The 25,296-nt window shown below is 36.9% G+C and overlaps 7 protein-coding genes across 11 annotated transcripts; 5 read left to right on the top strand and 2 right to left on the bottom strand.

The window, feature by feature from the left end:
• Positions 1-2,826: 2,826 nt before the first annotated feature.
• On the top strand, positions 2,827-6,894 carry LOC103844667 (signal peptide peptidase-like 4). Of its 2 annotated transcripts, none has more exons than XM_018655680.2 (14): positions 2,827-3,174; positions 3,534-3,692; positions 3,788-3,899; positions 3,982-4,089; positions 4,203-4,354; positions 4,458-4,640; positions 4,740-4,774; positions 4,856-5,018; positions 5,116-5,169; positions 5,435-5,527; positions 5,634-5,776; positions 6,206-6,276; positions 6,370-6,453; positions 6,527-6,894. In XM_018655680.2, exons 1-14 carry the CDS (start codon positions 3,028-3,030, stop codon positions 6,631-6,633), a joined length of 1,611 nt encoding a protein of 536 aa, XP_018511196.1. In that variant the 5' UTR covers positions 2,827-3,027; the 3' UTR covers positions 6,634-6,894. The 2 variants fall into 2 exon arrangements, with proteins under 2 accessions (XP_018511196.1, XP_009119715.1); XM_009121467.3 differs by having other exon boundaries at positions 2,843-3,174; positions 3,982-4,101.
• Positions 3,858-8,642, top strand: LOC103844665 (BTB/POZ domain-containing protein At1g01640). Of its 4 annotated transcripts, XM_033282126.1 has the most exons (4): positions 3,858-3,863; positions 4,496-4,503; positions 7,777-7,887; positions 7,954-8,642. In XM_033282126.1, exons 3-4 carry the CDS (start codon positions 7,819-7,821, stop codon positions 8,446-8,448), a joined length of 564 nt encoding a protein of 187 aa, XP_033138017.1. In that variant the 5' UTR covers positions 3,858-3,863; positions 4,496-4,503; positions 7,777-7,818; the 3' UTR covers positions 8,449-8,642. The 4 variants fall into 4 exon arrangements, with proteins under 4 accessions (XP_033138017.1, XP_033138015.1, XP_009119713.1 ...); XM_033282124.1 differs by lacking the exons at positions 3,858-3,863; positions 4,496-4,503 and adding an exon at positions 7,325-7,579 and having other exon boundaries at positions 7,756-7,887; XM_009121465.3 differs by lacking the exons at positions 3,858-3,863; positions 4,496-4,503 and adding an exon at positions 7,325-7,571 and having other exon boundaries at positions 7,748-7,887.
• LOC103844666 (phosphatidylinositol transfer protein 3) lies at positions 8,589-10,212 on the bottom strand. Its single transcript, XM_009121466.3, has 6 exons — positions 10,075-10,212; positions 9,574-9,832; positions 9,426-9,462; positions 9,229-9,334; positions 9,045-9,155; positions 8,589-8,949 (listed from the first exon to the last, which is right to left on the bottom strand). The coding sequence occupies exons 1-6, from the start codon at positions 10,210-10,212 to the stop codon at positions 8,833-8,835; spliced, it is 768 nt and encodes a 255-aa protein (XP_009119714.1). The 3' UTR covers positions 8,589-8,832.
• Positions 10,213-12,150: 1,938 nt separating this feature from the next.
• LOC103844664 (aquaporin PIP1-3) lies at positions 12,151-13,569 on the top strand. The gene is made up of 3 exons (XM_009121464.3): positions 12,151-12,952; positions 13,024-13,164; positions 13,273-13,569. Exons 1-3 carry the CDS (start codon positions 12,329-12,331, stop codon positions 13,366-13,368), a joined length of 861 nt encoding a protein of 286 aa, XP_009119712.2. The 5' UTR covers positions 12,151-12,328; the 3' UTR covers positions 13,369-13,569.
• A 1,293-nt stretch (positions 13,570-14,862) lies between these two features.
• LOC103844663 (glycerol-3-phosphate 2-O-acyltransferase 4) lies at positions 14,863-17,655 on the top strand. Its single transcript, XM_009121463.3, has 3 exons — positions 14,863-15,618; positions 16,212-16,686; positions 17,015-17,655. The coding sequence occupies exons 1-3, from the start codon at positions 14,992-14,994 to the stop codon at positions 17,422-17,424; spliced, it is 1,512 nt and encodes a 503-aa protein (XP_009119711.1). The 5' UTR covers positions 14,863-14,991; the 3' UTR covers positions 17,425-17,655.
• A 121-nt stretch (positions 17,656-17,776) lies between these two features.
• Positions 17,777-18,577, top strand: LOC117128977. The gene has a single exon (XM_033282128.1). It carries the CDS (start codon positions 17,809-17,811, stop codon positions 18,430-18,432), a length of 624 nt encoding a protein of 207 aa, XP_033138019.1. The 5' UTR covers positions 17,777-17,808; the 3' UTR covers positions 18,433-18,577.
• Positions 18,578-19,599: 1,022 nt separating this feature from the next.
• On the bottom strand, positions 19,600-22,069 carry LOC103844662 (cytochrome P450 86A4). Its single transcript, XM_009121462.3, has 2 exons — positions 21,385-22,069; positions 19,600-21,044 (listed from the first exon to the last, which is right to left on the bottom strand). The coding sequence occupies exons 1-2, from the start codon at positions 21,804-21,806 to the stop codon at positions 19,799-19,801; spliced, it is 1,668 nt and encodes a 555-aa protein (XP_009119710.1). The 5' UTR covers positions 21,807-22,069; the 3' UTR covers positions 19,600-19,798.
• Between the last annotated feature and the right edge of the window lie 3,227 nt (positions 22,070-25,296).

Raw genomic sequence — 25,296 nt, forward strand, 5'->3', positions numbered from 1 at the left:
CTATATATATATACACTATTAAATCACACATATCATCTTTAAATCTATTTCAAAAAATACCATATTTTGAAAAAAATGAAAATGATAAAAGTTTAAAAAATTTTATTGTTAAGATATGAAAAGAAGATAATATTAATTTTTAAATTAATTTCAGTAAATGAAAAACAAAATCCGCGCTTTTCAAAGCGCGGGTCAAAACCTAGTCTATTCTATTAAAAGAGAATCATTCTTAAAAAATTTACTTATACAAGGTTGTTTGGACTATTTTCTAAAAATTAATAATTTCATGGTGCTACTTAAATTTCTCCTAACAATATATTTTCATAAATTTCTTTGATTTTCTTTAGATATTATAAGTGTGTCACTCCTATATTTATAGTAACTACTATATTACATTCTCTGATTTTCTTTAGATATTATAAGTGTGTCACTCCTATATTTATGGTAACTACTATATTACCTTCTATAAATCTCACCCCTTGATTATAAATTTCTCCATTTAGTTATTGATATCCCATATACGATTTACTAACCAACATTTTTTTTGATACAATAATATATAAAATTGTAGGTCCATAGACTAATATATTATGTATGTGTGACCATATGTATATATTATATAATGTTTATTTTAATTCTTAAATTCATATCTATATAAAACGAATGGTATGGTGCATATCATCATTAAATAATACATGTCATTTGAATTAAAATAGTCTGGTAAGTAATACATGTATTTTAAAAAATGAGTTAATGAAATATGATAAATAATTATCACAAAATCATGTTTTACTATATAACCGATCAAACTTAGTAGTATATTATATTATTTTCAGTTCATAAAAAACGATACTAACATATAAGTACTGAACAAATTTGAAATAATGCATATGAAGTTAGTTAAAAATTATCATCGGGCCAACTTATTTAATTGAGTTTTTACTATAATTCAGATACAACCACTTAAACTATATTATGGAAAATTAAAAAATACAATTAATTTAGAAAATATTGCTCCATATTCTCTCCTTTTTTTTTATAAAAAACTAAGTTGACTTGATTTTTACTTATGAAGCACAATTACTAAAATCCAAAATAATGATTAGTATTTATTTTTTGGGCAACAAATAATGTTTAGTATAAAAGATGCTCAAATACAAGTCAACTTCTGTAATTCAATTTAAATAACAAAATAAATTTACAAATATAATTAGGTCCAGAATTAATATTTATATTATTTGAGTTTCAAGCTTGCAGGTTTTCGCGGGTTATTCAATCATATATTATATACTAAACACATTGAGATTGGTATAAACTCTTCACTGTGTTTGGAATAACTAAGTTAAACAAGATTTTTCTCTTTTGAAAAAGTATTAACTCCGTGCTTCAAAGCTTGATTCAAAAGTTTGAATTGAGTTTTGAAAAAATATCATCCAATTTATATGGGATTTTATCGGGTCAACCAATATTGGATAGCGGGTTAATGATAGTTTTTACGTTTTTACCGACTTTTATCAGATTTTTATATATAAGGTTCTAACAAAATTCAGATAAGATTTATATGAATCACTTTATTTACTTCTGAGACTGTAGGTTTGGTTCGGGTATGAAAACACTGCTAAAACTATTAAAAATTCTACAATATATATACTATTAGATTAGCCCAAAATATGCAAAGTAAATTTTTTGTCTCATCAACTCAACAAATATAACTCTTACAAAATACACACAAAATGCAACGATGACATTGTAACATAAGAATATACATATAAAATCTAAAATAAACTATTTGATAATTATATTATTTTAAACTAAAATTCTTTTACTTTTTCGATATAATAACATTTTATAACTTAATAATATACTTCAAAACATCAAAACATCAAAACCAAAATAATAATTCATATCAAACAATATTCTTAACCCGAAAAAAATCCGCGCTTTTGAAGCGTGGATCAAAATCTAGTTTTAGTTTAAAATGTTACTCAATATATGGGTTTTTATTTGGTTTTTGTTGGGTAAGAGCACTTTTGACATATACAATCAGTTTAACGCGAAATCACCAATATATTAATATCATACTCCTTCCGTTTTTTAATATAAGTCGTTTTACAACTGTGCACATAGATTAAGAAAACCATTAATTTCTTATATTTTCTAAACAAAAACATCATTAATTATTTACCTAACCAAAATTCAACCAATAGAAAAATAGAAGATAAATTACCATTGGTCATACAACATTAATTATTAATAAATTTTACATAGAAAACTGAAAACGACATATAATTTGGAACAAAAAAATTTCTTTAAAACGATTTATATTAAAAAACGAAGGGAATAGCATTTATCAACTTGACATCCTCGATAGCGTGATGTCATCAGAAGTATATGCTAAAGTTATGGATAACGCTAAATACTTTAATGAATGACGATATACAACACTATGGTTAAGGTTTGTGAAAGTGATGTTTATTTCGATGTAATATGTTCATCATCTAACAAAAAAATTATTGAATAGAGTTGCATTTCAAAAAAGCGTGTTACAATTTGTTTTTAATTATATGAACAGTAGACAAAAGCACCATCGATCCATATCAGTTAAGATAATGCATTATTAATATGATAATATTTGATAGGAGTGATTAAAAAAATAATGAAAATCAGTTCTTTTGTTTTTTATATTCCACAAATTAAACCATTTACTTTTAATCGACATCAGCATTTAACATAAATATTGTACGGACAAATAATTAACATAAATTAAACGTGAAGGACTAAAACATCACGCGCGAACAGTGAGAGAGTGCAATACGAAAAAAGTCAAAACGAACGAAGAAACGTCTGCGTTTTACACTTGCTTATCTCTGAAACGACACTTTATCGTCTCTCCCCTCCCACGAGAGATTTTCTTTTTTCCCTCTCTCTCTCTCTAGTTCCTTGTACCTTCCTCCATTTTTTTTCTCCAACTTTCCTCTTTCTTCTTCTTCTGGTCCTGGGTAGGCATAGGAATTTGAAAAGTGAAGTATGATGTGGGGGAGATCTTACAGCGGTTACTTGTTAGTATTGGGGTGGTTGTACGTGTACAGTGCTAGTTTGGTTTCTGGTGGAGACATAGTTCACCACGATGACTCTCTTCCTAATAGACCTGGTTGCAACAACAATTTCGTCTTGGTTAGAAAATTTCTACTTTGATTTTCTTTTTTTAGGATTTTAGCTCCTTTTCTGTTTGTTGTTGGGTTTCAGATTGAAATAGAAAATAGGGTTTGGACTTTCCTTAAAGTTGTCTGAATTTAATCTGTTGATTGCTTAATTTTTTTTTGTTTGGTCTTGCCCTGTATATGTTGTTGCAGCAGATAGAGAGGGATTTTGGTTTTGAGATTTGATGTGATTCTAAGTTTAAAAGGGTTCTTGTGGAGCTCTGACTCTCTCCATATGTTGCTTTTAGCTATCTCCGTGCGATTAAGCCAGTTTAGTTTCCCTGTCACGTTTGAATATCGTCTTCTAACCAACATTACAATGCCATGGACCAGGTCAAAGTCCCAACTCGAGTCAATGGGAAAGAAAAAGAGGAGTATGTTGGTGTTGGTGCTAGGTTTGGTCCAACCTTGGAGTCTAAGGAGAAACATGCTACCCTCATCAAACTCGCCGTTGCTGACCCTTCTGACTCCTGCACCACTCCCAAATTTAAGGTTCAAACACTTTTCTATCTCTAATTTTTTTTTATTTTTTTTACTTTTTGTTGTGTATTTCCGATTTTGATTTCGTTTTCTTTTTGGGTTGGTAGCTTACTGGTGAGGTCATTCTTGTTCACCGTGGTAACTGCAGTTTTACCACAAAAACAAAGGTAGCTGAAGCAGCTGGTGCCTCTGCCATCATTATCATTAACAACAGCACTGGTAAGCTTGTCTTCCAAATAAATAAGACTTCTAGTTTATCCTCTTTGAGTTTTTGCTAAAGGGTTGAATCTTGTTTTTGCAGATCTCTTCAAGATGGTGTGTGAGAAGGGTGAAGACGTTTTAGATATCAATATTCCCGTTGTTATGCTCCCTCTTGATGCTGGTTCAAGTCTCCAAAAATTCGTTGACGGTAACGACACTGGTAAAATCTTCCAGCTGCGATTATTGTCTTTGTACCATATCTTATTCTTGTTTGTCACTTTTTCATCAGTGTTGTTGTTGTTGATGACTGTATTTGTTCAGTTACTTTGCAGCTATATTCGCCGAAACGTCCAGCAGTTGATGTGGCTGAGGTCTTTCTCTGGCTTATGGCTGTTGGTACCATTCTTTGTGCTTCTTATTGGTCTGCCTGGACCGCTAGGGAAGAAGCCATTGAGCAAGACAAGCTGCTAAAGGTGCTCCCTCGCATATGTATATATCTTAAAATTTTACCTTTTGGCTGCCAAGGAAAATGGACGTCCTTTCTCTCAGGCATTGATTATAAATATTGAACTGCAGGACGGATCAGATGAACTGTTGCAGGTATCAACCACCAGCTCAAGAGGTGTTGTTGAGATCACCGTGATATCAGCAATTTTGTTTGTGGTGGTTGCTTCTTGTTTCCTCATCATGCTCTACAAGCTTATGTCATTCTGGTTTATAGAAGTGTTGGTGGTGCTCTTTTGTATAGGTGGCGTAGAGGTACGTTACTACTATCACCATTTTGAATTAAATGGCAGTAGCTAATTGAATTCATCCTGATATTGAGAAGTTTATAGAAGTTTTGTTTGGTGCTATTAGGGGCTGCAAACCTGTTTGGTCGCTTTGCTCTCATGGTATGTATTAAATTCGCCATCAGGGCAATGGTTAGGAAGTGAAAAGGATAAAATTGGGAACTGAAGTTGGATGTATTGTAGTTTCAGATGGTTCCGCAGCATTGGAGAATTTTATGTCAAAGTTCCATTCCTGGGGGCAGTCTCATATTTGACTCTGGCCATTTGTCCGTTTTGCATAGTATCTGCTGTTATATGGGCAGTTTACCGCCAATACTCGTTTGCTTGGATAGGGCAAGATATCCTTGTAAGCACCCCTTTCCCTCTTAACTGTCTTCAGTCTGAGTCCCATGTGGGTATATGCTAATGCTTATTAGATAATGTTGCATTTATCTTGCTAACAGGGAATCTCGCTGATTATAACAGTTCTTCAAATCGTCAGGGTACCAAATCTTAAGGTAATATCAATTTCCTTTCTGTATGGGGAACCAAATATCGCATTGTGGCTTCTGTAGCCATCTAATACCAGCTTCCTGTTTCGAACCATTTCTTTTCCAGTGTATATATTCGAACTATGTGCTTAAGAACTTGGCACCTAATAAACAAAGCTTTAAAAATGTTGAAAATTGAACAATCTAAACCAATCAGTTGCAGACTGAAAATTTCCTTGAAGCTGGTATAGAAGACCCATCTCTAATAACGGTGTTAGGTCATTGTTAACAGGTTGGAGTTGTTCTTCTCAGCTGTGCCTTCATGTATGATATCTTCTGGGTTTTTGTTTCAAAATGGTGGTTCCGTGAAAGTGTGATGATTGTGGTAAGTTTTTTTCCTTTTCATTCATGCAAGATGATGTTCAACAACACATACTTCTCTGTCTGCTCCAACACTGATGTTTTTTGATATTGTTTTTACCAACATACAGGTAGCCCGTGGAGACAAAAGCGGAGAGGACGGCATCCCAATGCTACTAAAGATCCCACGTATGTTTGATCCTTGGGGTGGCTACAGTATCATCGGTTTTGGCGATATCATCTTACCTGGACTTCTTGTAACTTTTGCACTCAGGTTTGCACTACTATAATCCTCTCTCCATCATCTCTTCACTTTATTACTATATGAACATGTCAACTAAACTTGGGATTAGAAGCATACAATAAGCTTAATGGAATGAATTTGCCTGAACCTGGGGGAAAATTGCTCTTAAAAGAAACACCCTTTTTTTTTTTTTTTTTAAGAAACACCCTCATGTAATGTTTTTCTGTCTTCAGTGTGGTTTTTTTGAGTTTGTTGAAGAATATAAATAGAACTGTCACTGAAACGTGCAATTGTTGCAGTTGAAATGGGTCGGAGCATCCATCATAAAAGCAATTTCTAACCAACAAAATATAGTAAATAGGCTTAATAGACAAGTTTGAATTATCAACTGTCCCAAGAGGATCTAGGCTAAGTGTTATGAGCCGAAGGAGCTGTTCTGAGATAGTGTTAACATTGCAGATACGACTGGCTGGCAAACAAGAAGCTCAAGTCAGGATACTTCCTTGGGGCAATGTCTGCTTATGGTCTAGGTATGATCGTCACCCTCATGTAGGGAAGAAGCAAAAAGCAAGAAATTTTGCAGAGAATCTAACTTATTAAGGTCTCTTATTATTATATCACAGGTCTTCTCATAACATATATTGCACTAAACTTGATGGATGGACACGGGCAACCAGCTTTGCTTTACATTGTTCCATTCATACTTGGTAAGAGTCCTCAATTTTGGAAAGAAACCAAAAAGCTAAGCTATGATCCTAAGAGAATGGGTTTTTGTGTCAGGTACTTTGATAGTGTTAGGTCACAAGAGAGGTGACCTGGAGACCCTATGGACAACAGGGGAACCAGAGAGGCCATGTCCTCACGTTCGCCTTCAACCTCAATCTTAGAAAAGACCCCAATGAGATGAGTCTGTAGTTTTTTTTTATTGTTAATAGACGCACACCACTTGTTAGGTCTATATATGTATCACTTTACCGCACCTCTTACAGAAGCAAACAAGACCCCCTACACAACCTTTCTCGTTTACTTTTTAACTCCCTCCCCCCTCTTTTACTTTCTTACGTCTGCTTGTATTCAAGGAGACAAAGAACAGACTGGTTGAGGTTTTCTATCTTTACTTTACTAAATAGTTAATTTTTTTCTTTCTAGAACTTGCTTTATCTTGAAAATATTCAAAAGAAAAAAAAAAAAAGATACTTCCCTAGTTAACACACAATTTAACAACATTTCATATGTTTAGCCGACCAAAAAAAGGAGAAATTTGGTAGTGCTATTGATAAATGGTGAAGGTTGTACTCATACAGACTCTGAATTGGAGAGGTGTGAAGAAGTTTGATCTGTGACTGGTCGGCCCCGGCCCGGAGGGAACTCACCTTACTCAGTTATTATTCAATAAAATTTCTAATCTTTCATTTCAGTTCTGATACTTTTAATTAGTCAGTATATAATAATCTTATCAAATCCCTTTAGAATCGCACTACTGGGTTTATTACTTTGTGAATGAATGTTAATTCATTTCATAAATAGTATATATACTTTAGATATATAGATTAACAATCGAATAATAGCTTTGTATAATTTTGCTTTAACTCCCAGGTTGTAACAATATAAATGGTAGGACATACATTATAAGTCATCGTATCAAGTCAAGAGAAATAGTTTCTCTCTCGCTACTTACTTTATAAAAGCAAAAGAGTCTCTCTCTGGGATCATCGTAGTACTGAACAAGTGCGAAGAAAAAAACATACATTTTTGTGTGTGTTTGAGTGAAGAAGGAAAAAGTATAAAGAGAAGCAGACGAGGATCTCGCTACTCTGTCTGTCTGGTAAGATCCCTATCCATCCGTCATTTTTCCCAAAGATTAGTGAAATGGGATGGATTACTTATAATCAATTTCGAGGAAGGATCGATTGATGGGTGGGTGGGTGGGTGGGGCTCCTTTTGTGATCATATTTTTTTTTTTTTTAATAAAAAGTGTTGAACTTTGTTTGTTAACTCTAGGGATTTAGTGAAGCCTTTCAATCAATTAGGCGGCTTTCCTCGGGGGACTTGTTGTCTCATTCAAGGAACAAATGCACACTGATGTTCTCGTTCATCCTGGTGATCAATCTCCCCCCATCCCTACCCACAAGGCCATCCTCGTAACTTCCCTCTCCCTTCTTAACATGATCCAATCTGCTTTATTAACATTCATTATTTATTGGCAGTCGGCAAGATCTAAGGTCTTCAGGAACATGCTAGACTCCGATGAATGCAAGGCCTCTGCCGAGGAATCGATCACTCTCCCCGACTTGAACCACGACGAGCTCCATTCTCTTCTCGAGTTCCTCTACTCCGGCAACTTAATTGCTCCTTACAATCATTACCGAGCCCTCTATCTGGCTGCTGACAAGTACGACATCGCTTATCTCCAAGACGTTTGCCGCGACCATTTCATTGCATCTCTCACCTCTAGGAACGTCCTTGACATCCTGGAGCTCGCCAGCATCCCTTCTGACACCATCTTGAAAGCCGCTGCCATCAACCTTGTGGTTAAGCATATGGAAGATGTGGTTGTTCCCATGAAATACGAGACTTTTGTGCAGAGGAACCCCAATCTTGGCGTTGAGATCACCAGAGCTTTTCTAAGAGAGATCAAAGCTCAATCCAAAGACAGCAGATCTGCTTCTTGTAATCATCGCCCTCACTCTCGCATCTACTGATTGATGAACAATAAACAGCAGCTTGCCTAATGCCTCGCTTGCCAAAGGTGATGATGAATGATGATGCCTTCTTACTTTGTTTTATGGATTTATTTCAAGGTGTTGGTTGATACATATACAATATCTACTAGTATTGTGAATTTAACTAAAATCTGTTTTATATATCTTGCATTGATTAAGATACAATTGTTAAACATATTATATTAGTCTGTCAGAGTGGCAGGGAAGAGCCTATAAGGGCCAAGTCCACAAGTAGATATGATGAAATAACAAGAAATTAAAATATCAATATATATATATATATATATATATATATATCAATAATAGGGTAATAGTTTGGAGATAAGAGTAGCTGCGGCTTGAAGCAAGTAACAGCATCCAACATTAGGAGTCCTGGATAGGAGTAAGTGGCATCTTGCCACCGTAGATGTCTGGAAGTTGGGTTTCGTCAATGTCTTCAAGCAGAGTTGCCGTGAGTTTCTTGTTCTCCACGAAAACAATCTGCCCCAACACACAAATAATAGTAATTTCAAAAACAAACCACAGAGACTAAATAGGAGGAGATGGGTGTGCCCTGAGCTAAATATACTACTAACCTTTTTCTTGGTGTTGGTGTCGATGAAGGGGTAAACGACCTTCCATGCGGTCATGAAAATGTAGGGGGCATGCACTATATAGAGTTTCCCTAGTCTCTCTGGGTAGCAATCCTGTTAAACACAACAAGGTTTATCAATTTAAAGAGTGTTTCTCGTAGGAGATGAAAAGGATTGTGGGGGTTACCTGCAAAATGGAAAGAGCAGCAAGGTAGCCGCGGATGTCACAGTTAGAATATCCCCACCCTTGCAGATCTCCTATGGCTGTGAACTTTTCTTCACCTCTTGGCATTCTTTAATTTGATGAAAACAAAAATAAATTAAGTAATTTTGGTTTAATAGCTAACAACTTGAAAAGATTGTATAATAATAATGATAACAAACCTTGCACATATCTTCTCCAGCGTGTAGACTACAAAACCTGCCGGAGAAGTTAACAGAAAAAAAATAAGAGAGGTAAGGATGATTAATATGCAAAGAAAGATTTTGGTGCTTGAAAGAGGGAAAGTGGTGTGGGTCGTAAGTAACTCACGCTTGAACTCCTCAGGGTTGCCTTTGGAAGGGTTATGTCTGTTCCCAAAGGCAACAACGATAGGACGACCCATTTTGTCATGTCCCTGCATACACACTTTATTGTGCGACAGATCATTGGCGATCTCTGATTCAGGTATGTGCCCCTTTGGGAGAACAGTTTTTTTCCAAGCCAGGTACTTGAGGAAGAGCGTTGAAGCCTTTTCAATGTCCATGTCACGCGCCCGCAGAAACCGCCTGATCATCAGGTCATCCACTTCCTGTATTCATTACAAGGATGTAACCACAAAACTAGTTTCTGTAAGTTACTACATTTTGCTCTATGCACAGGAGTCAGTCTTCTACTTCGAGTTCTCCTAATTACTTTTTTATTTCCTTTTTGAACAAGTCAACTCAAGTTTTAGTCACAGCTAAAGTGACTTTTTTATCTTTCTTTCATTTTTAAGAAGTACAAACAAATAAAAGATGAGATTTGAAAAGAAGAAGGAAACATATACGGGACCTTAGTGGAAGGATCTTGTCGGTCGCAAAGAGCTCTCATGATGCCGACTTTGCTCCTCTCGATCTCATCTTCTATCAACGTCCCATTCTCTTGCTCAGCTTCTGCTACCACATGTTGCTTGGTCTCTTTCTTTTCCATTCCGTATCTCTCGGAGACAGATCTCGAGATTAGGGGAGGGGGGAGAGAGTTAGAAAGAAAGAAAGAGATTGTAAATGAAGACAGCTCAACGGGAGCGGGGAAAAAGTAACATTCAATACAGTTGGGTTCCTCTCCTTGTCAACGGCGCACCTACCTACTCTCTAAGCTCATTTATTTGACTTGTTCAAGTACACTTTTTCATTTCACAAAGGTAGCAGACCAAGACGACCATCTCTCCACTCATAACTCACAAGTCACAACCTTTGGGCCTTAAATGGGCTCACGTTCATTTATCTCAACGCTTGTTTGGCCCAAAATAGGCATGCTCATAGCCACATAAGCTTGTGTCGGATGTGTGACTTATTTAAACGTGCATCGTATATTTTTGTCTTGTAATCTCGCGTGTACCAACTGAGTACAGCTACACAAATGATTTACTTACTCCATAAACGGATACGCTTCGTTGCAAACATATTTGTGTCTTCTGATTGATGATTGCATGTACACCAACTGAATACAGCTACACGAATCATTTTAGTTAAACTGAAATTCATCAACCAATGATTTGTATGATGTTTAATAATGCTAAAGGCTGTAGTTTTTTTCTTTTTGAACAACAGGCTGTAGCTATTATTACTATATAAATCAGTAACAGTTGACAAACAAACAAACAAAAAAGGACTGAGAAGCGAAAAATAAAGAACTTTAACAAAAAAGAGATAAAGAAAGAAAGTGGGAGTAGAGAAGCATCATGTGATCACAGAAAAGCAAAATACATTTCTGAGCTGTTCAATCTTTACATATGTGCTCTCTACCTCTTTAAATAGGAAAACTAATTAACTCTTCTTTTTTTTATATTAACCAAAAAACTAATCTAAAACACCCTACTTCCTAACAATTTATTCTCACTACCCCTTAATTTTTGCACTACTCTTGTCTGGATCCCACTTCCTTTTTCCTAACTAATTAACTCTATTTCTTCTTTCTATTAACCAAAAAATTAATCTAAAACATCCTATTTCTTAACATTTTATTTTCAATACCCCTTAATTTTTTCACTACCTCTTCTCTTTCTTCTGTCCCTTCTATTTTTTTTATTAACCAAAAAAATAATCTAAAATGCCCTACTTCCTAACATTTTATTCTCACTACCCCTTTAATTTTCTTACTACCCTTTTTCTTTCTTCATTCCCTAGGACCTTTAATCTACTAATGAGCTTTGAATAAAAGAACATCTGATTTACAAATTATATTATTTTGTCGTTAGTACAGGTAATAATACCTGGCTAAACTTTATTCGAGGCCTGGCACAATAGTCCAGACGACTGTGCTTTCTACATAAAGCAGTCACTTTCCTTCCACACAAATCTTCCCTTTCTTTCTCCAACGGTCGGAAGTAAATTTTATATCGTCGTGCTAGTCAAAAGTTACTATTCCACTTTTACAGCTTATTTCTGCCAAAACATTTTACATTTTAACAGTGAGCTTAGGTCTGTAAGAGAAGATAAATTAGGTCCCGCTTTCTTCGTTGGTAAAACCATCAAGAAATAAAGACAGCTCAGAGGACCAATCGTCTGCATGATTGCTTATAATTTAACCTATACGATAATACTATAATAGTTAAGTTGTGCTTCACAATTACGATTCACGAAACTAAGAGCACCTTTAACCAGGTAGCTTAAAGGGTTGCTTAAGCTGCTTCGGTTCATTACAAAAATGAATTAACAATTGCCGGTCATTATAAGTTAGAAAAAAATGATAAATCAGCTCACAAAACATGCTAGTGGTGTTTTGGAGTTTCAGAATATAAAAACAGTAGCGTGGGGTTTTGTTACATGATTAAAAGCCATAATGTCCCTATCACAACAGCTAATGTCGTGAATTAAAAACAGTTTAAAGATCATCGTTATCCAGGAATGATTCCCTGTATGTTTCTCCTTTCACTAAAAGAAAAAAAAGAAAAGAAAAAGAAGAAGAAGAAATTAGTGTTTTCGAGACGTTAGGCCGTCTTCTCTCTCTTCTTTATAAAACCACACCCTTTCTCCTTCTCAGCCATTCACTCACTATCCATCGCATAACTTTAACGTCTTCTAGAAAGAGAGGGAAAAGAGAAAAAATGGAAGGGAAAGAAGAGGATGTGAGAGTGGGAGCGAACAAGTTCCCAGAGAGGCAGCCCATCGGGACATCGGCTCAGACGGACAAGGACTACAAGGAGCCACCACCAGCGCCGCTGTTCGAGCCAGGGGAGCTGAGCTCGTGGTCGTTCTGGAGAGCCGGAATAGCAGAGTTCATAGCTACCTTCCTCTTCCTTTACATAACGGTGCTGACGGTGATGGGAGTGAAGAGAGCACCAAACATGTGTGCCTCCGTTGGAATCCAAGGCATTGCTTGGGCTTTCGGTGGCATGATCTTTGCCCTCGTCTACTGCACTGCCGGCATCTCTGGTGGACACATAAACCCAGCGGTGACTTTCGGTCTGTTCTTAGCTCGGAAACTTTCACTGACCAGAGCTGTCCTCTACATCGTCATGCAATGCCTCGGTGCCGTCTGCGGCGCCGGTGTTGTCAAAGGCTTCCAGCCTACTCCCTACCAAACCCTCGGCGGCGGAGCCAACACCGTCGCTCCCGGCTACTCCAAAGGATCCGGCCTCGGAGCGGAGATCATCGGAACCTTCGTCCTTGTCTACACCGTCTTCTCCGCCACCGACGCCAAGAGAAGCGCGCGTGACTCCCACGTTCCGGTAAGTTCGAGAGACTAAATGTTTGTGTTTTAAATTTTTAATGTTGGTGTATTAACTCTTAAACTTTGCAGATTTTGGCTCCACTCCCGATCGGATTCGCTGTGTTTTTGGTTCACTTGGCGACGATTCCGATCACCGGGACCGGTATTAACCCAGCTCGGAGTCTAGGAGCTGCAATCATCTATAACAAGGACCACTCTTGGGATGACCACGTGAGTCCCTCCCTCGACACTATACAACTTACTTTAGATCATTTATTTTCCTTCTTGGTTAGTAGTGATTATTGATTTTGGTGGGTGTTTTGTGTTGCTTGCATGCAGTGGATATTCTGGGTGGGACCATTCATCGGAGCAGCTCTTGCGGCTCTCTACCACCAGCTTGTCATCCGAGCCATTCCTTTCAAGACCAGATCCTGAGATTTCCTTTGTTTCTTTTAAGATTACTCTTGTCGCTTTATCTTCTTTTTTTTGGTTTTGTTTCCCAGAGCCTGAAAATATTTGTGATTTGGTGATCTCTGTTTGTTTCATCGATTTGTTTTGCTTCTCTATTTTATTTAGCTGTGGATTGGATTATCTGCTTTAAATTAATTGTTCATGCAACTCTTCTGATATATGCTTGGTTTCGTAGTTCTGATTTTGAGCCCCCATGTTTTCAGACATAAAATATTATGGTTTAGCTTCGGTTTGGGTTTAGCCCATTTATGATAAGGCTTTTACATTGGAGCTCTTTTGGGCTCAATAATTTATAATGTAGTTTTTTAACTGCTAGCTACCATGCCCATTTTCGAAAATATGTTTCATTTGGACCATAACACTGATTATATTCTGAACCATGACCATGAGGACATAGAACCATTACAATTAACAATATTTGACCAAATGGCTTTTCTCAAGAAAGCAAGTTAAGAGAGTCATTGTTTGTTTCGATGGATGGCCAAACAAACCGAAGCTGAGGAAGAAAAAACATTCTTAATTTTCCAACTCCATTCTACAAGGTAAACATCAAAGTGGATTACCTACCGCATCATCATCATACCATAGCTTTTTAGTATTCATTTTTCTGTGAATTTTCAAGCGCATATATACGTTTAAGTCTATTTTTCCTTTCAAGGTTCACGTGGTGGGTTGCTGCTTCAATATTAACACATCATGTGTAATTATTCATATATACTATCCATAAATTGTTACAAACATCATATATGATATATATCAGTAAGTTTGAATACATTCAACTATTCAAGGGCTGTCCAACTCCCAACTATCTACCATTTTATTAATATATATCATTGACCTTTATACAAGGAAACAAGACGTTTGTAATTTTGATGAAATTAGCAGATGACTCGAGCTCACTAAAGAGTCAAAATATGGTTAGTCGACATGCTCAGAATCTAGATTTTGACTTATTTAAAACTATACCTTTCTATCAATATATGTATGTATCCAAAATATATTATAATCAGTTATTTTCATCTACATAGTTAGATACACAGCTGTATAGACATTAATTGGTAAAGCTATACATAGCCAAGAATATTAATGAGTCACTCAACTAATGAGACGGCCTTCTATGTAGGTGAGCTGCTAAGCTACTTGCTTTCATGTCGATCAACAAAAAATAATCTTTTAGTCCGAACTCCTAAGGGAAAACTATACAAGTATTTATTACACATATTGATCCACGATTGATAGATAATACCAATTTTCATTATATTTACATACTAATGCAAACCTATGTAGTAAAATTAATCACATATTGAATTATGACTTATGAAATGTAATAGTATAACAAAAAAAATTGATGAGTCTAGTCCAAAACTTTGTTATGACTATCATAGTTTAAGGATAAAATAGTAAAGAGGTCATATATTGGATAGGAATGACAATATAAATCGCAAATCGGTAAGGAATGCAGCGCATTTAAAACAAGAAAGACCCCCTTCCCTCTCTTTCTTTCCAAGATTAACAACAAAAAGAAGCGCTCTCTCTCTCTCTCTCTCTCTCTTACCTCTCTGTTTACCATCAAAGAGAGATCAAAAAATGTCTCCGGCGAAGAAGAAGAGCAGAAGCTTTCCTCCGATAAGCGAGTGTAAAAGTGGAGAGTATGATTCTATCGCTGCAGATCTTGACGGGACTATGCTTCTCTCTCGAAGCTCCTTCCCTTATTTCATGCTCGTCGCCATAGAAGCAGGCAGCCTCTTCCGTGGATTGATCCTCCTTCTATCTCTCCCGATCGTCATCATCGCTTACCTCTTCGTCTCCGAAGCTCTCGGCATCCAAATCCTCATCTACATCTCCTTCGCCGGCATCAAAATCCGCGACATCGAGCTCGTCTCTCGCGCCGTTCTTCCACGGTTCTACGCGGCGGATGTGAGGAAGGACAGTTTCGAGGTGTTTGATAAATGCAAGAGGAAAGTGGTGGTCACTGCTAATCCGATAGTGATGGTTGAGCCTTTCGTTAAGGATTACTTGGGAGGAGATAAAGTTTTGGGAACAGAGATCGAAGTGAATCCCAAAACGATGAAAGCCACTGGGTTTGTGAAGAAGCCTGGTGTTCTTGTTGGAGACTTGAAGAGGTTGGCCATCTTGAAGGAGTTCGGGGAAGAATCACCGGATCTTGGCCTCGGTGACCGCACCTCCGATCATGATTTCATGTCTATTTGCAAGGTACTATATAACATATATCTTCTTTCTCAAGCTTACCTAAGTTTCTTGAATCTTTAAGACCTGAGATTTAGATTTAAGTTGAGTGCATAAACGTCTGATACTTTGAAACATTTCGTAATCAAAGAAGTAAGTACTTGAAAACTACACATAAATGCAGTAGGACCTATTTAATGCCCTGTTGCGTGTTCACATGCCTTCACATGATCTATTCACTTTTTTTTACGTCCAAATTATTTGTATGTGTATGTATGTATAATAAAAACACGCATGAAATATCTAGATTGAGTAGTTTTATTATTTGAAATTCAAGAAAGGAACGTAATAAGTTTCCAGTGACAAAAAAAGAAGTAGATAACAGAATAGAATAGTAGTAGTGATTTTCATAAATGCTTCCTACCTACCCCCAACTACCTTCCCCCACATAAGTTGGATGGTCCCATTTAATGACCGAACCCATATTTCAACATTCCTTTCTTTCTTTTTCTCCTAACCACTGAAACTTTCAGTAATTTACGAGCTTTCTTACTATAATTGTATAACTTTGGAATCTTTTACTACATGATTGGTAACGACTTGCTTTTCTCTTGTAACAGGAAGGTTACATGGTGCCTGAGTCCAAATCAGCCACAACAGTCCCCATAGAACGTCTCAAGAACCGTATAATCTTCCACGACGGCCGTCTAGTCCAACGCCCTACGCCGTTAAACGCCATAATCATTTACCTTTGGCTTCCTTTCGGCTTCATGCTCTCCATCTTCCGCGTCTACTTCAACCTCCCTTTACCCGAACGCTTCGTTCGTTACACTTACGAGATCCTCGGTATTCACCTCACTATCCGTGGCCACCGTCCTCCTCCTCCTTCCCCAGGCACACCTGGAAACCTCTACGTCCTTAACCACCGTACTGCTCTTGACCCCATTATCATCGCCATTGCTCTCGGCCGTAAGATCTCTTGCGTCACTTATAGTGTTTCTCGCCTCTCCCGGATGCTCTCACCCATCCCTGCCGTCGCTCTGACCCGAGACCGCGCTGCTGATGCTGCCCGCATGAGAAAACTCCTTGAGAAAGGTAACATCAAAGCAGGCGTTGTCACTATCATTTCTGTATCATTGGTTTCATCACCTCATGAGTTCCAATATGAAAATATGATAGGTTTCATTTATTGTCACGGTCTACTTTTAAGAATCAATTACATAACTAGAAAGCATCAAACAGAGTATCTGTGTGTGTTTCTATACATATTATCACGTTAGGCCTGTCTGAAAATTTTGTTAGAGATAGTTGGGGAATCAGATAGCGTTCGTCTATATAAAAGTGGGAAACAGAGCATCTATGTTTACTAGAGATAATTGATATTAGCTCCATCACCGTAAGTCTTTTATTATTTTTGTAACAGGTGATTTGGTGATCTGCCCTGAAGGCACGACTTGTAGAGAACCGTATCTACTACGATTCAGTGCTCTATTTGCAGAGCTAAGCGACCGGATCGTGCCTGTGGCCATGAACTGCAAGCAAGGGATGTTCAACGGAACCACAGTACGAGGTGTAAAATTCTGGGACCCTTACTTCTTCTTCATGAACCCAAGACCTAGCTACGAGGCCACTTTCTTGGACCGTTTGCCTGAAGAATGGACAGTAAACGGGGGCGGTAAAACTCCAATAGAGGTGGCCAATTACGTGCAGAAGGTGATCGGTGGAGTATTGGGATTCGAGTGCACTGAGCTCACAAGGAAGGATAAGTATATTTTGCTTGGAGGCAACGACGGGAAGGTTGAGTCTATCAATAAGAGCAAGGCCAAGGAGTAATAAATCCAGCTAGTTACTACCTTTCTGCTATTTTACTTGGGAGTCAAGTTAGGCCTTTCTGGATTTCGCTATTACCTTTTTCAATGAATTTGTTGGAGGAAAAGATTTACTATTACATTTGAATCAACGAACCGTACGTTTACTATTTTTCCCTAGTCTTTTTGAATGATTCGTAATATACTCTAAACAATATATTTTGAATACAAAAGAAAAGAGATAAAATCCAATGAATTATCTGGCACGTATTGTCGTCTTTCATAACTGCATTGATGTTACAAGATGTAATAGAGTTTGTGCATAATTTATTTGCCATCATATTTTGCTTACGATGAGAGTTTTATTGACCATGCCTTTAGAAATGGACATGGTATATTTGTACAAACAATGTCAAGAAACTTGATGAGGACCTCAAGTCATCATCAGAAAAGGAGAAAGGAACAAGAACATGAAGCTGAGGAAACTAAAGAAGCCAACCAGGACATAGGTGCATTCAAAGAAGGATATCTTTGCAACCATGAGGAATTTGACCGTGAAACCACTTGCTATAGATTCTCAACTCAACCAGAGCACGCAGCGAATTGGTTTCATACCAAAAGGAGTAATGGTTTAGGAAATATACCATTTACAAGTCAGGCGGCCTACACTGCATCCGAGCTGGTTCTATTTAAGGAAAGTAATTCTTTGCTTAAGGAGTGTGCAACTCAAACTCACGTGTGGAAACCAGGAGATCAGCCATTACATCTAAGACCACTTGGAGAGTTCATACCATGCACTAAACCTCACTGGATCAGCCAGATTCTTCACCATCTCAACTTGCCATTTTTGGAGCCAATTTGCTTTAAATCCCAACGGCTAGTTTTCTACACTCTTGGCTGTGATTTGGCGATTTTTTTCATCAACCAGAAGCTCCCTAAGGCTCCTAGGATCTTCCCAAAGTTTTCCAGATACAAGCAGCTCCACACATTTCCCATTTTGGCTCAGATTCTCTCAATAAGGCCTAACGGCTAGATTTCTTAATTTCAGCATGTTTTCTCATTTTATTTAGCTTTCTAAATCATTGTAGTGAGCCTATATAAGCTCATTAGTTTATCTCATTGTAAGGACGAATCTTTTACCCAAGAAATAATAAACTTCTTCGTTTCTTTTCTCCAAAGTCTTTGTGTCTTTGAGTTATCTTGATCATCAAGCCTTGTGTGGATTCACTTGTCTTAGTGATTGGCGATTGAGACTGCTTGTGGAATCAGGCTGTTATTCTTCGTGGTTGATTGTGGAATCAGTCAACACCCTGTTCTGTCCGAGTTCATCATCATCCTCACTCCCATCCAGCCGGTTTTATAGTCGACTAGATCGATTAGAAGAACCACCCCTCTTGTTGGATCGATCATCACTTTGATCCAAGGTGCTTGTAATCCCTTGACAGCTTAGGCCTACATCAAAGTAAAGAATTACTTTCCTTAAATAGAACCAGTTCGGATGCAGTGTATGTCGCCTTACTTGCAAATGGTATATCTCCTAAACCATTACTCATTTTGGTATGAAACCAATTCGCCGCGTGCTCTGGTTGAGTTGAGAATCTATAGCAAGTGGTTTCACGGTCAAATTCCTCATGGTTGCAAAGATATCCTTATTTGAATGCACCTATGTCCTGGTTGGCTTCTTTAGTTTTCCTCAGCTTCATGTTCTTCACTGGTTTACTCCCGGTTCCTTTCTCCTTTTCTGATGATGACTTGAGGTCCTCATCAAAACTGATTTACAAAAAAATTGGAAAGTGGCTATAATTATCGTTAATAATTCGTGATTGATTCCTTCGTTTGGAAAATGACTGGCACATATAGGATAAAGCCATTGTAACTAATGTGACATTTCAGTCAACTTAAAGCATTTGAGTTTATGGGGGGTCCTTGTGACTCGCTAGCTTAGTGTTTCAATCTGTGTAACTCCTTGTTTATTATCAATGAAATCAATCTTTAAGTGTTAACAAAATCATTTGAGTTTTGGATTTTAAAAAGAAAAAAGAAAGAAACGGAGCATCAGTTCTTCATTGTAAACGTTGATTCAATTTCTTCACAGACAAGCAGTTTCTCTTTGGTTTCTTCTTAAATTTTCCCTCTTTTATTTGTGAAATACGACTAGTAAGAAGGGGTTAAAATGTATATATTTTCCACTATATGTATGTGATCTCATAACAGTGCATTCATAAAAGAAACCTTTAAGAGGTTTACAAGAGTAAACAAACCCAGTAATAATTACTAATTGGAATGTATATATATGCTTACAGTTTCATACCGAACAGAAACCACAGTCGCATTTCTGTCCAAAATGTTATGCTTTGGAATAAATAAAATGTGTATATGAATGAGAAACTTTATTGGCTTTAAGCCACCACCGGAACTTCCGTATTTACGTACACGGCGGCGCCTCCACCAGTGACACCGGTACAACTGCCGTTAACGACACCGTCACTCTTAGCCACCACTAGACTCTTGATGATTCCTTGGAGGTCCCTCTTATGGAGATTAACCAAAAGTCCATTCTTCATAAAAAGCGTCAACGACATCTTCTGCTCCATCTTGTGTCCCGGAACCACCGTAAGCCGGTGACGGAGAAGCACCGCCGCCGCGATGGTCTTCATCTGAAGATACGCCAGATCTTTTCCCAGGCAGATTCTCGGCCCGGCGTTGAATGCCACGAATCGATACTGATCGTGGTTGATGAATTTGCCGTCGGTCGGCGAGATCCACCTCTCCGGGATAAACTCCAGACAATCTTCTCCCCAAGTCGACTTCATCCTCCCCGCCGCGTATATCGAGTAACTCACCGAAGATCCCGCGGGAACGAATGTTCCGTCCGGTAAAACGTCGTCGTTCTCCACGTGCTTTGAATCTTCCGGCACAGATGGGTAAAGCCTGAGCGTCTCAGAAAGCGCCGCCTTCAGGTATACCAGCCGGTCGATCTCGTCGAAATTTAACGGCTCCTCCGTCCAAGACGCGGCGTTGTTCTCGGTGCCACGTGTCTCGATCAGAACGGAGCAGATCTCCCGGACGATTTTATCTTCAACGGCTGGATGCATCGTGATAAGCCAGAAGAACCAGCTCAGCGCAACCGATGACGTGTCCCGTCCAGCTAGGATGAAGTTAAGCGCCACGTGTTGGAGGAAAGTGTCGCTGTACGCTTCTTTCTTCTTCATCATGAAGCGAGAGAGGAGATCGTCGTGTCCCTGGGCTCCACTTTCTTGCTGACTCATCAACTCCTGCTTACGTGTACTTATAACCTTTGCTAAATATCCATCGATCTCTCCCAAGCTTCGGCTCAAGCTGACTTCTAAGCCGAGTCTTAACCATTTCTTCAGCTTCCACAGAAACTCAGGCATAATAAACCGTTGAAGCGAGGCTTCAGTGGCTCGATCGAAAGCCGTGGCAAAACCGTTCTCGGGAAGGCCCGGCGCACAGGTTCTTGTGTCCTTACCGAACGCCAATCCACAAATGTTATCGAATGTGAGACGGAGTACCAAGTCTTGGAGATCGATCGGCTCGGATTTGGCTTGAGCCGATTCAAGGATTGGACAGAACCGGAGCTTAATTCCTTGGTTTACCCATCTACCCATGGCTTGCCTCAACGTTCTGCATTAGTACATTATGATAATTAAAGGTTCGATTTGATGAAATATTATAAACTGAAACCGCGAAACTATCCCTGAAGGAAAAAATGCTAACCATTACATATGATTGGTTCAATTATTATATTAATACAGAACGAAGATCAAACATATGAATCGTCAATGTATGTACTGTATTTGGTAGTTAACCAAAGAGGAGGAGATTAAAAGAAATGATTATATATCTAAATGAATCTTGAAGTTTACTCACGACCAATGGATTTGCTTCAATTATATATTGTAGCTGCATGGTGACTGAAAACATCAGTACTAAACCGAGCGGTTTGGTATATTAATTAGGTTACCTAGTTGTGAACTCGAGAGCCGCGGTTTTGCGTTGGAAGAGCCAAGTATCGCCGTCAGAGTTGAAAATACCTTGACCTAGAAGGTCGTGGAAGACGGATTGCCACGTGGGACCTTTAGGGTAATTATCGAACCGGGTCTTGAGCATGTGTTCAAGATTCCTCGGGTCACAGGTGACAGTCACTAGACCTTGCTTCCTTGCCAAGAAAGGTACTGCACAAATACAAGTCTGGTATGTGCCACCGCACGCACGGAGGTTCTCGGTGATCCATTCATGCATCCTATCGCGCTGCTCTATCAGACCAGGGAGACTGCCCAATACAGGCCACACACGTGGTCCCTTTAGCCATCGTGATATCCTCTTGAACCATAGCCAATATGCTACAACAAGTGCTACAAGAAGCATCACATTGGACATTTCCATATATAGCTCTTTGGTTGGATGCAGAAAAAAAGGAATGTGGTGATTGAGAAGAGAAGTGAAAAGTTGAAGTTGGATGAGAATGAATGAGTTTTCCAGGAAAATTTATAGGGAGGAAAATGAGGAAGAGCTTCTCTCTCTGACTTACAATCTGTCAGCTCGTAACTATCAGAATCAAATACTCATTTATGGTTCCGCGGTTCTCGTTGAGATATAATGAGAAGATTTTTTCAGTTTTGGAAGTCAAGAAGTGGTAAAGTGGTGGTGTGCTTATGCTTTGCTGGTACCTAATTTTGCAGCGAAAGGAATAGTTTCATTTAATGAGTTTCATTGATTGATCATATATAGATGTATGTCTTATGTAGATGTGTGGTGAATTAAATGGAGTTGGTTGAGAATATAAGGCACAAAAAAAGATGGTGGGGGAAAAGAAGAAAAAGTCGTCTATTTTTTAATTTAGAAGTTTAGGGCTAAAAAGTTAAACACATGCTTTGGTTTTGCTGGTGAGATTGGTTTTAAGATGTATTCTTTTATAGGTACAGCTACAAATGATTTTCAGTTTTTGGTTAGGTTTATTTAGTTGTTTCAGTTTTGAGAATATCTATTTTGTTTTGGAAAATCAAATGAATTGTAAACTGAAGAAAGGCTAATCTCTACAATTTTTTGGATAACTTTTAACCAAACATCCTCGTTTTGGGTTATCGGTTTCAGAATTTGGTAAGCAGCTCCAGACCTAGACTAGAATTTACTTTAGGAAAACACATATTTGAGTTTCTTCTCATTTAGCTAAGCCTACTAGAAACATTTGTTGTGTTACTATTTTGACTTTTTGGTTTCTCCTTCAATGCTATTTTTATCTTTTACTGATGAAAATACTCCAATGTTAACCAAAAACTGGAAAATAAAGTGGGGCATGGCAGAAGAATATCATGTAAGAAATATGTCATTGAGGGGGACGTGAAAGTCAAAAGGTTTGTGCTGTCATTTTTACCATGCAACTCGTTAGTTCTTTTTCTGCTGATTTTTAATATCATTTTATGTCTTCATATACTGGTGTCATATGTGTCTATACATAAATATTATTCGTTTTGTGTTGTTTGACGTTTTAGAGAAGTTAAAAGGTAACAAAATATTATATATATACACGGATCACATGCAAATTGGTATTAAGCATTTCTTAAGTTTTAACTATTAATTTCCCCTAATTAATTATATATAGATTCACAATACTAGACTAGTAGACTTTCTAATGTGCATAATCGAGTTCGGCTTATGTTTTGTAGTCACAGATAAATAATTGTAGAAGAATCCTAACTGCTGTAATGAACAAAGAGACCGACGCTTTAGCTAAGCAAGCTTTGTTTATGCATGGAATCTGTTGTAATGAACGTTGAGTTTTAACCCCTTTATTAAGAAAGTTTGTGTTACAAAAAAAAAGTTCTACATATATATTAATGTATATTAAACTCTCTTTCATAGTATATGGATATCTTTTTAATTTTTTATCAATTAATTTAATTAAACTACATAATATTCCTAAATTGGTGGACAAAACACTATAAAATCGATATTTTCTAGAGAAACAGAGAAAAAAAGTTTCAAACCTCTTTGACCTTCATCATATGTAAGTGCATGATGCAAAATGCATTAAAACAATATTGTCATATTTTTGAATTTTTCTCAAAATCTATGTGTTTACCCCTCCGAAAATATTGAGTTTTTGGGTAAATGCTCTATATACAAAAGCCTATGATCTTTAAAGTTGTTTTAAACTTTTTAAACACATTCTACATCTGTATTAAATTATATAAACTCCCTTTCATCGTTTAAATTTTTTATCAATTAATTTAATAACACTTCATAATACTCCTTATATTGGTGGATTAACCACTATAAAATAGATATTCTCAAGAGAAACAGAGACAATAAAGGTTCCAAACATCTTTGACCTTCAACATATGTTAGTGCATGATGCAACTATGCATTAAACAGTATTGTCATATTTTTGAGTTTTTTCTCAAAATCTATGTATTAACCCCTATAAAAATATTGAGTTTTTCGGTAAATACTCTATATACTGAATCCTATGATCTTTAGTGTTATTTTACAATTGCTAAACACATTAAACATCTGTATTAATGTACATTAAACTATATTTCATGGTACATAGACATCATTTTAATTTTTTATCAATTAATTTAATAAAACTTCATAATACTCCCTAAATTAGTGTTCTAACCACTATAAAATCTATATTCTCTAGAGAAACGGAAACAACAAAAGTTACAAACCTCTTTGACCTTCATCATATGTTAGTGCAGGATGCACCTATGCATTAAAACACTATTGTCAAATTTTTGAAATCTATGTGCTAACCCCTACGAAAATATTGAGTTTTCTATAAATACTCTATATACTGAAGCTTATGATTTTCAGTGTTGTTTTACAATTTCTAAACACATTATACATTTGTATTAATGTATATTAAACTCTCTTTCATGGAACATGATAATCGTTTTTATTTTTGATTAATTAATTTAGTAAAACTTCATAATACTTCCTAAATTAGTTGACTAACCACTATAAAATCACTATTCTCTAGAGAAACGGAGAAAACAAAGGTTCCAAACCTCTTTGACCTTCGTCATATGTTAGTGCAGGATGCACCTATGCATTAAAACACTATTGTCAAATTTTTGTTTTTTTTCTCAAATTATATGTGTTAACCCCCTACGTGATCTTTAGTATTGTTTTAAAATTTCGAAACATATTCTAAATTTGTATTTATATATATTAAAATCTCTTTCATGATACATGGACATAGTTTTAATTTCTTATCAATTAACTTAGTAAACTTCATAATATACCATAAATTGGTGGATTAACCACTATAAATGGTTATTTTCAAGGGAAACGGTGACAACAAAGGTTCTAAACCTCTTTGACCTTCATCATATGTTAGTCCATGAGGCAATTATTCATTAAAACAATATTGTCATATTTTTGAGCTTGTCTCAAAATCAATGTGTTACTCTACGAATATATTGAGTTTTTCGGTAAGTACTCTATATACTGAAGCCTATGATTTTTAGTGTTGTTTTATAATTGCTAAACACATTATACATCTGTATCAATGTATATTAAACTATCTTTCATGGTACATAAACATCGTTTTAATTTTTTATCAATTAGTTTAGGAAAACTTCATAATACTCCATAAATTAGTGGTCTAATCACGATATAATCGCTATTCTCTAGAGAAACGGAGACAACAAAGGTTCCAAACCTCTTGACCTTTATCATATGTTAGTACATGATGCACCTATGCATTAAAACACTATTTTCAAATTTTTGATTTTTTCTCAAAATCTATATGCAAACCCCTACGAAAATATTGAGTTTTTCGGTAAATGCTCTATATACTGAAGCCTATGATCTTTAATATTGTTTTACAATTTCTAAACACATTCTACATTTGTATTAATGTATATTA

This window comes from Brassica rapa, chromosome A10, assembly GCF_000309985.2.
Source record: "Brassica rapa cultivar Chiifu-401-42 chromosome A10, CAAS_Brap_v3.01, whole genome shotgun sequence".
NCBI classification, from domain to species: domain Eukaryota; kingdom Viridiplantae; phylum Streptophyta; class Magnoliopsida; order Brassicales; family Brassicaceae; genus Brassica; species Brassica rapa.

Coding starts and splice junctions, on each gene's coding strand:
- LOC103844667 (XM_009121467.3), top strand. CDS start 3,028: ATGATGTGGGGGAGATCTTACAGCGGTTACTTGTTAGTATTGGGGTGG. Junction 5,170..5,434: donor TCAGGGTACCAAATCTTAAG/GTAATATCAATT, acceptor CATTGTTAACAG/GTTGGAGTTGTTCTTCTCAG. Junction 6,277..6,369: donor AATGTCTGCTTATGGTCTAG/GTATGATCGTCA, acceptor ATTATATCACAG/GTCTTCTCATAACATATATT.
- LOC103844665 (XM_033282126.1), top strand. CDS start 7,819: ATGCACACTGATGTTCTCGTTCATCCTGGTGATCAATCTCCCCCCATC. Junction 7,888..7,953: donor CTACCCACAAGGCCATCCTC/GTAACTTCCCTC, acceptor ATTTATTGGCAG/TCGGCAAGATCTAAGGTCTT.
- LOC103844666 (XM_009121466.3), bottom strand. CDS start 10,212: ATGGAAAAGAAAGAGACCAAGCAACATGTGGTAGCAGAAGCTGAGCAA. Junction 9,833..10,074: donor GACAAGATCCTTCCACTAAG/GTCCCGTATATG, acceptor TAATGAATACAG/GAAGTGGATGACCTGATGAT. Junction 9,156..9,228: donor CTGCTCTTTCCATTTTGCAG/GTAACCCCCACA, acceptor TGTGTTTAACAG/GATTGCTACCCAGAGAGACT.
- LOC103844664 (XM_009121464.3), top strand. CDS start 12,329: ATGGAAGGGAAAGAAGAGGATGTGAGAGTGGGAGCGAACAAGTTCCCA. Junction 12,953..13,023: donor CGCGTGACTCCCACGTTCCG/GTAAGTTCGAGA, acceptor TAAACTTTGCAG/ATTTTGGCTCCACTCCCGAT. Junction 13,165..13,272: donor ACCACTCTTGGGATGACCAC/GTGAGTCCCTCC, acceptor GCTTGCATGCAG/TGGATATTCTGGGTGGGACC.
- LOC103844663 (XM_009121463.3), top strand. CDS start 14,992: ATGTCTCCGGCGAAGAAGAAGAGCAGAAGCTTTCCTCCGATAAGCGAG. Junction 15,619..16,211: donor ATTTCATGTCTATTTGCAAG/GTACTATATAAC, acceptor CTCTTGTAACAG/GAAGGTTACATGGTGCCTGA. Junction 16,687..17,014: donor GAGAAAACTCCTTGAGAAAG/GTAACATCAAAG, acceptor TTTTTGTAACAG/GTGATTTGGTGATCTGCCCT.
- LOC117128977 (XM_033282128.1), top strand. CDS start 17,809: ATGTCAAGAAACTTGATGAGGACCTCAAGTCATCATCAGAAAAGGAGA.
- LOC103844662 (XM_009121462.3), bottom strand. CDS start 21,806: ATGGAAATGTCCAATGTGATGCTTCTTGTAGCACTTGTTGTAGCATAT. Junction 21,045..21,384: donor GCTCTCGAGTTCACAACTAG/GTAACCTAATTA, acceptor GTACTAATGCAG/AACGTTGAGGCAAGCCATGG.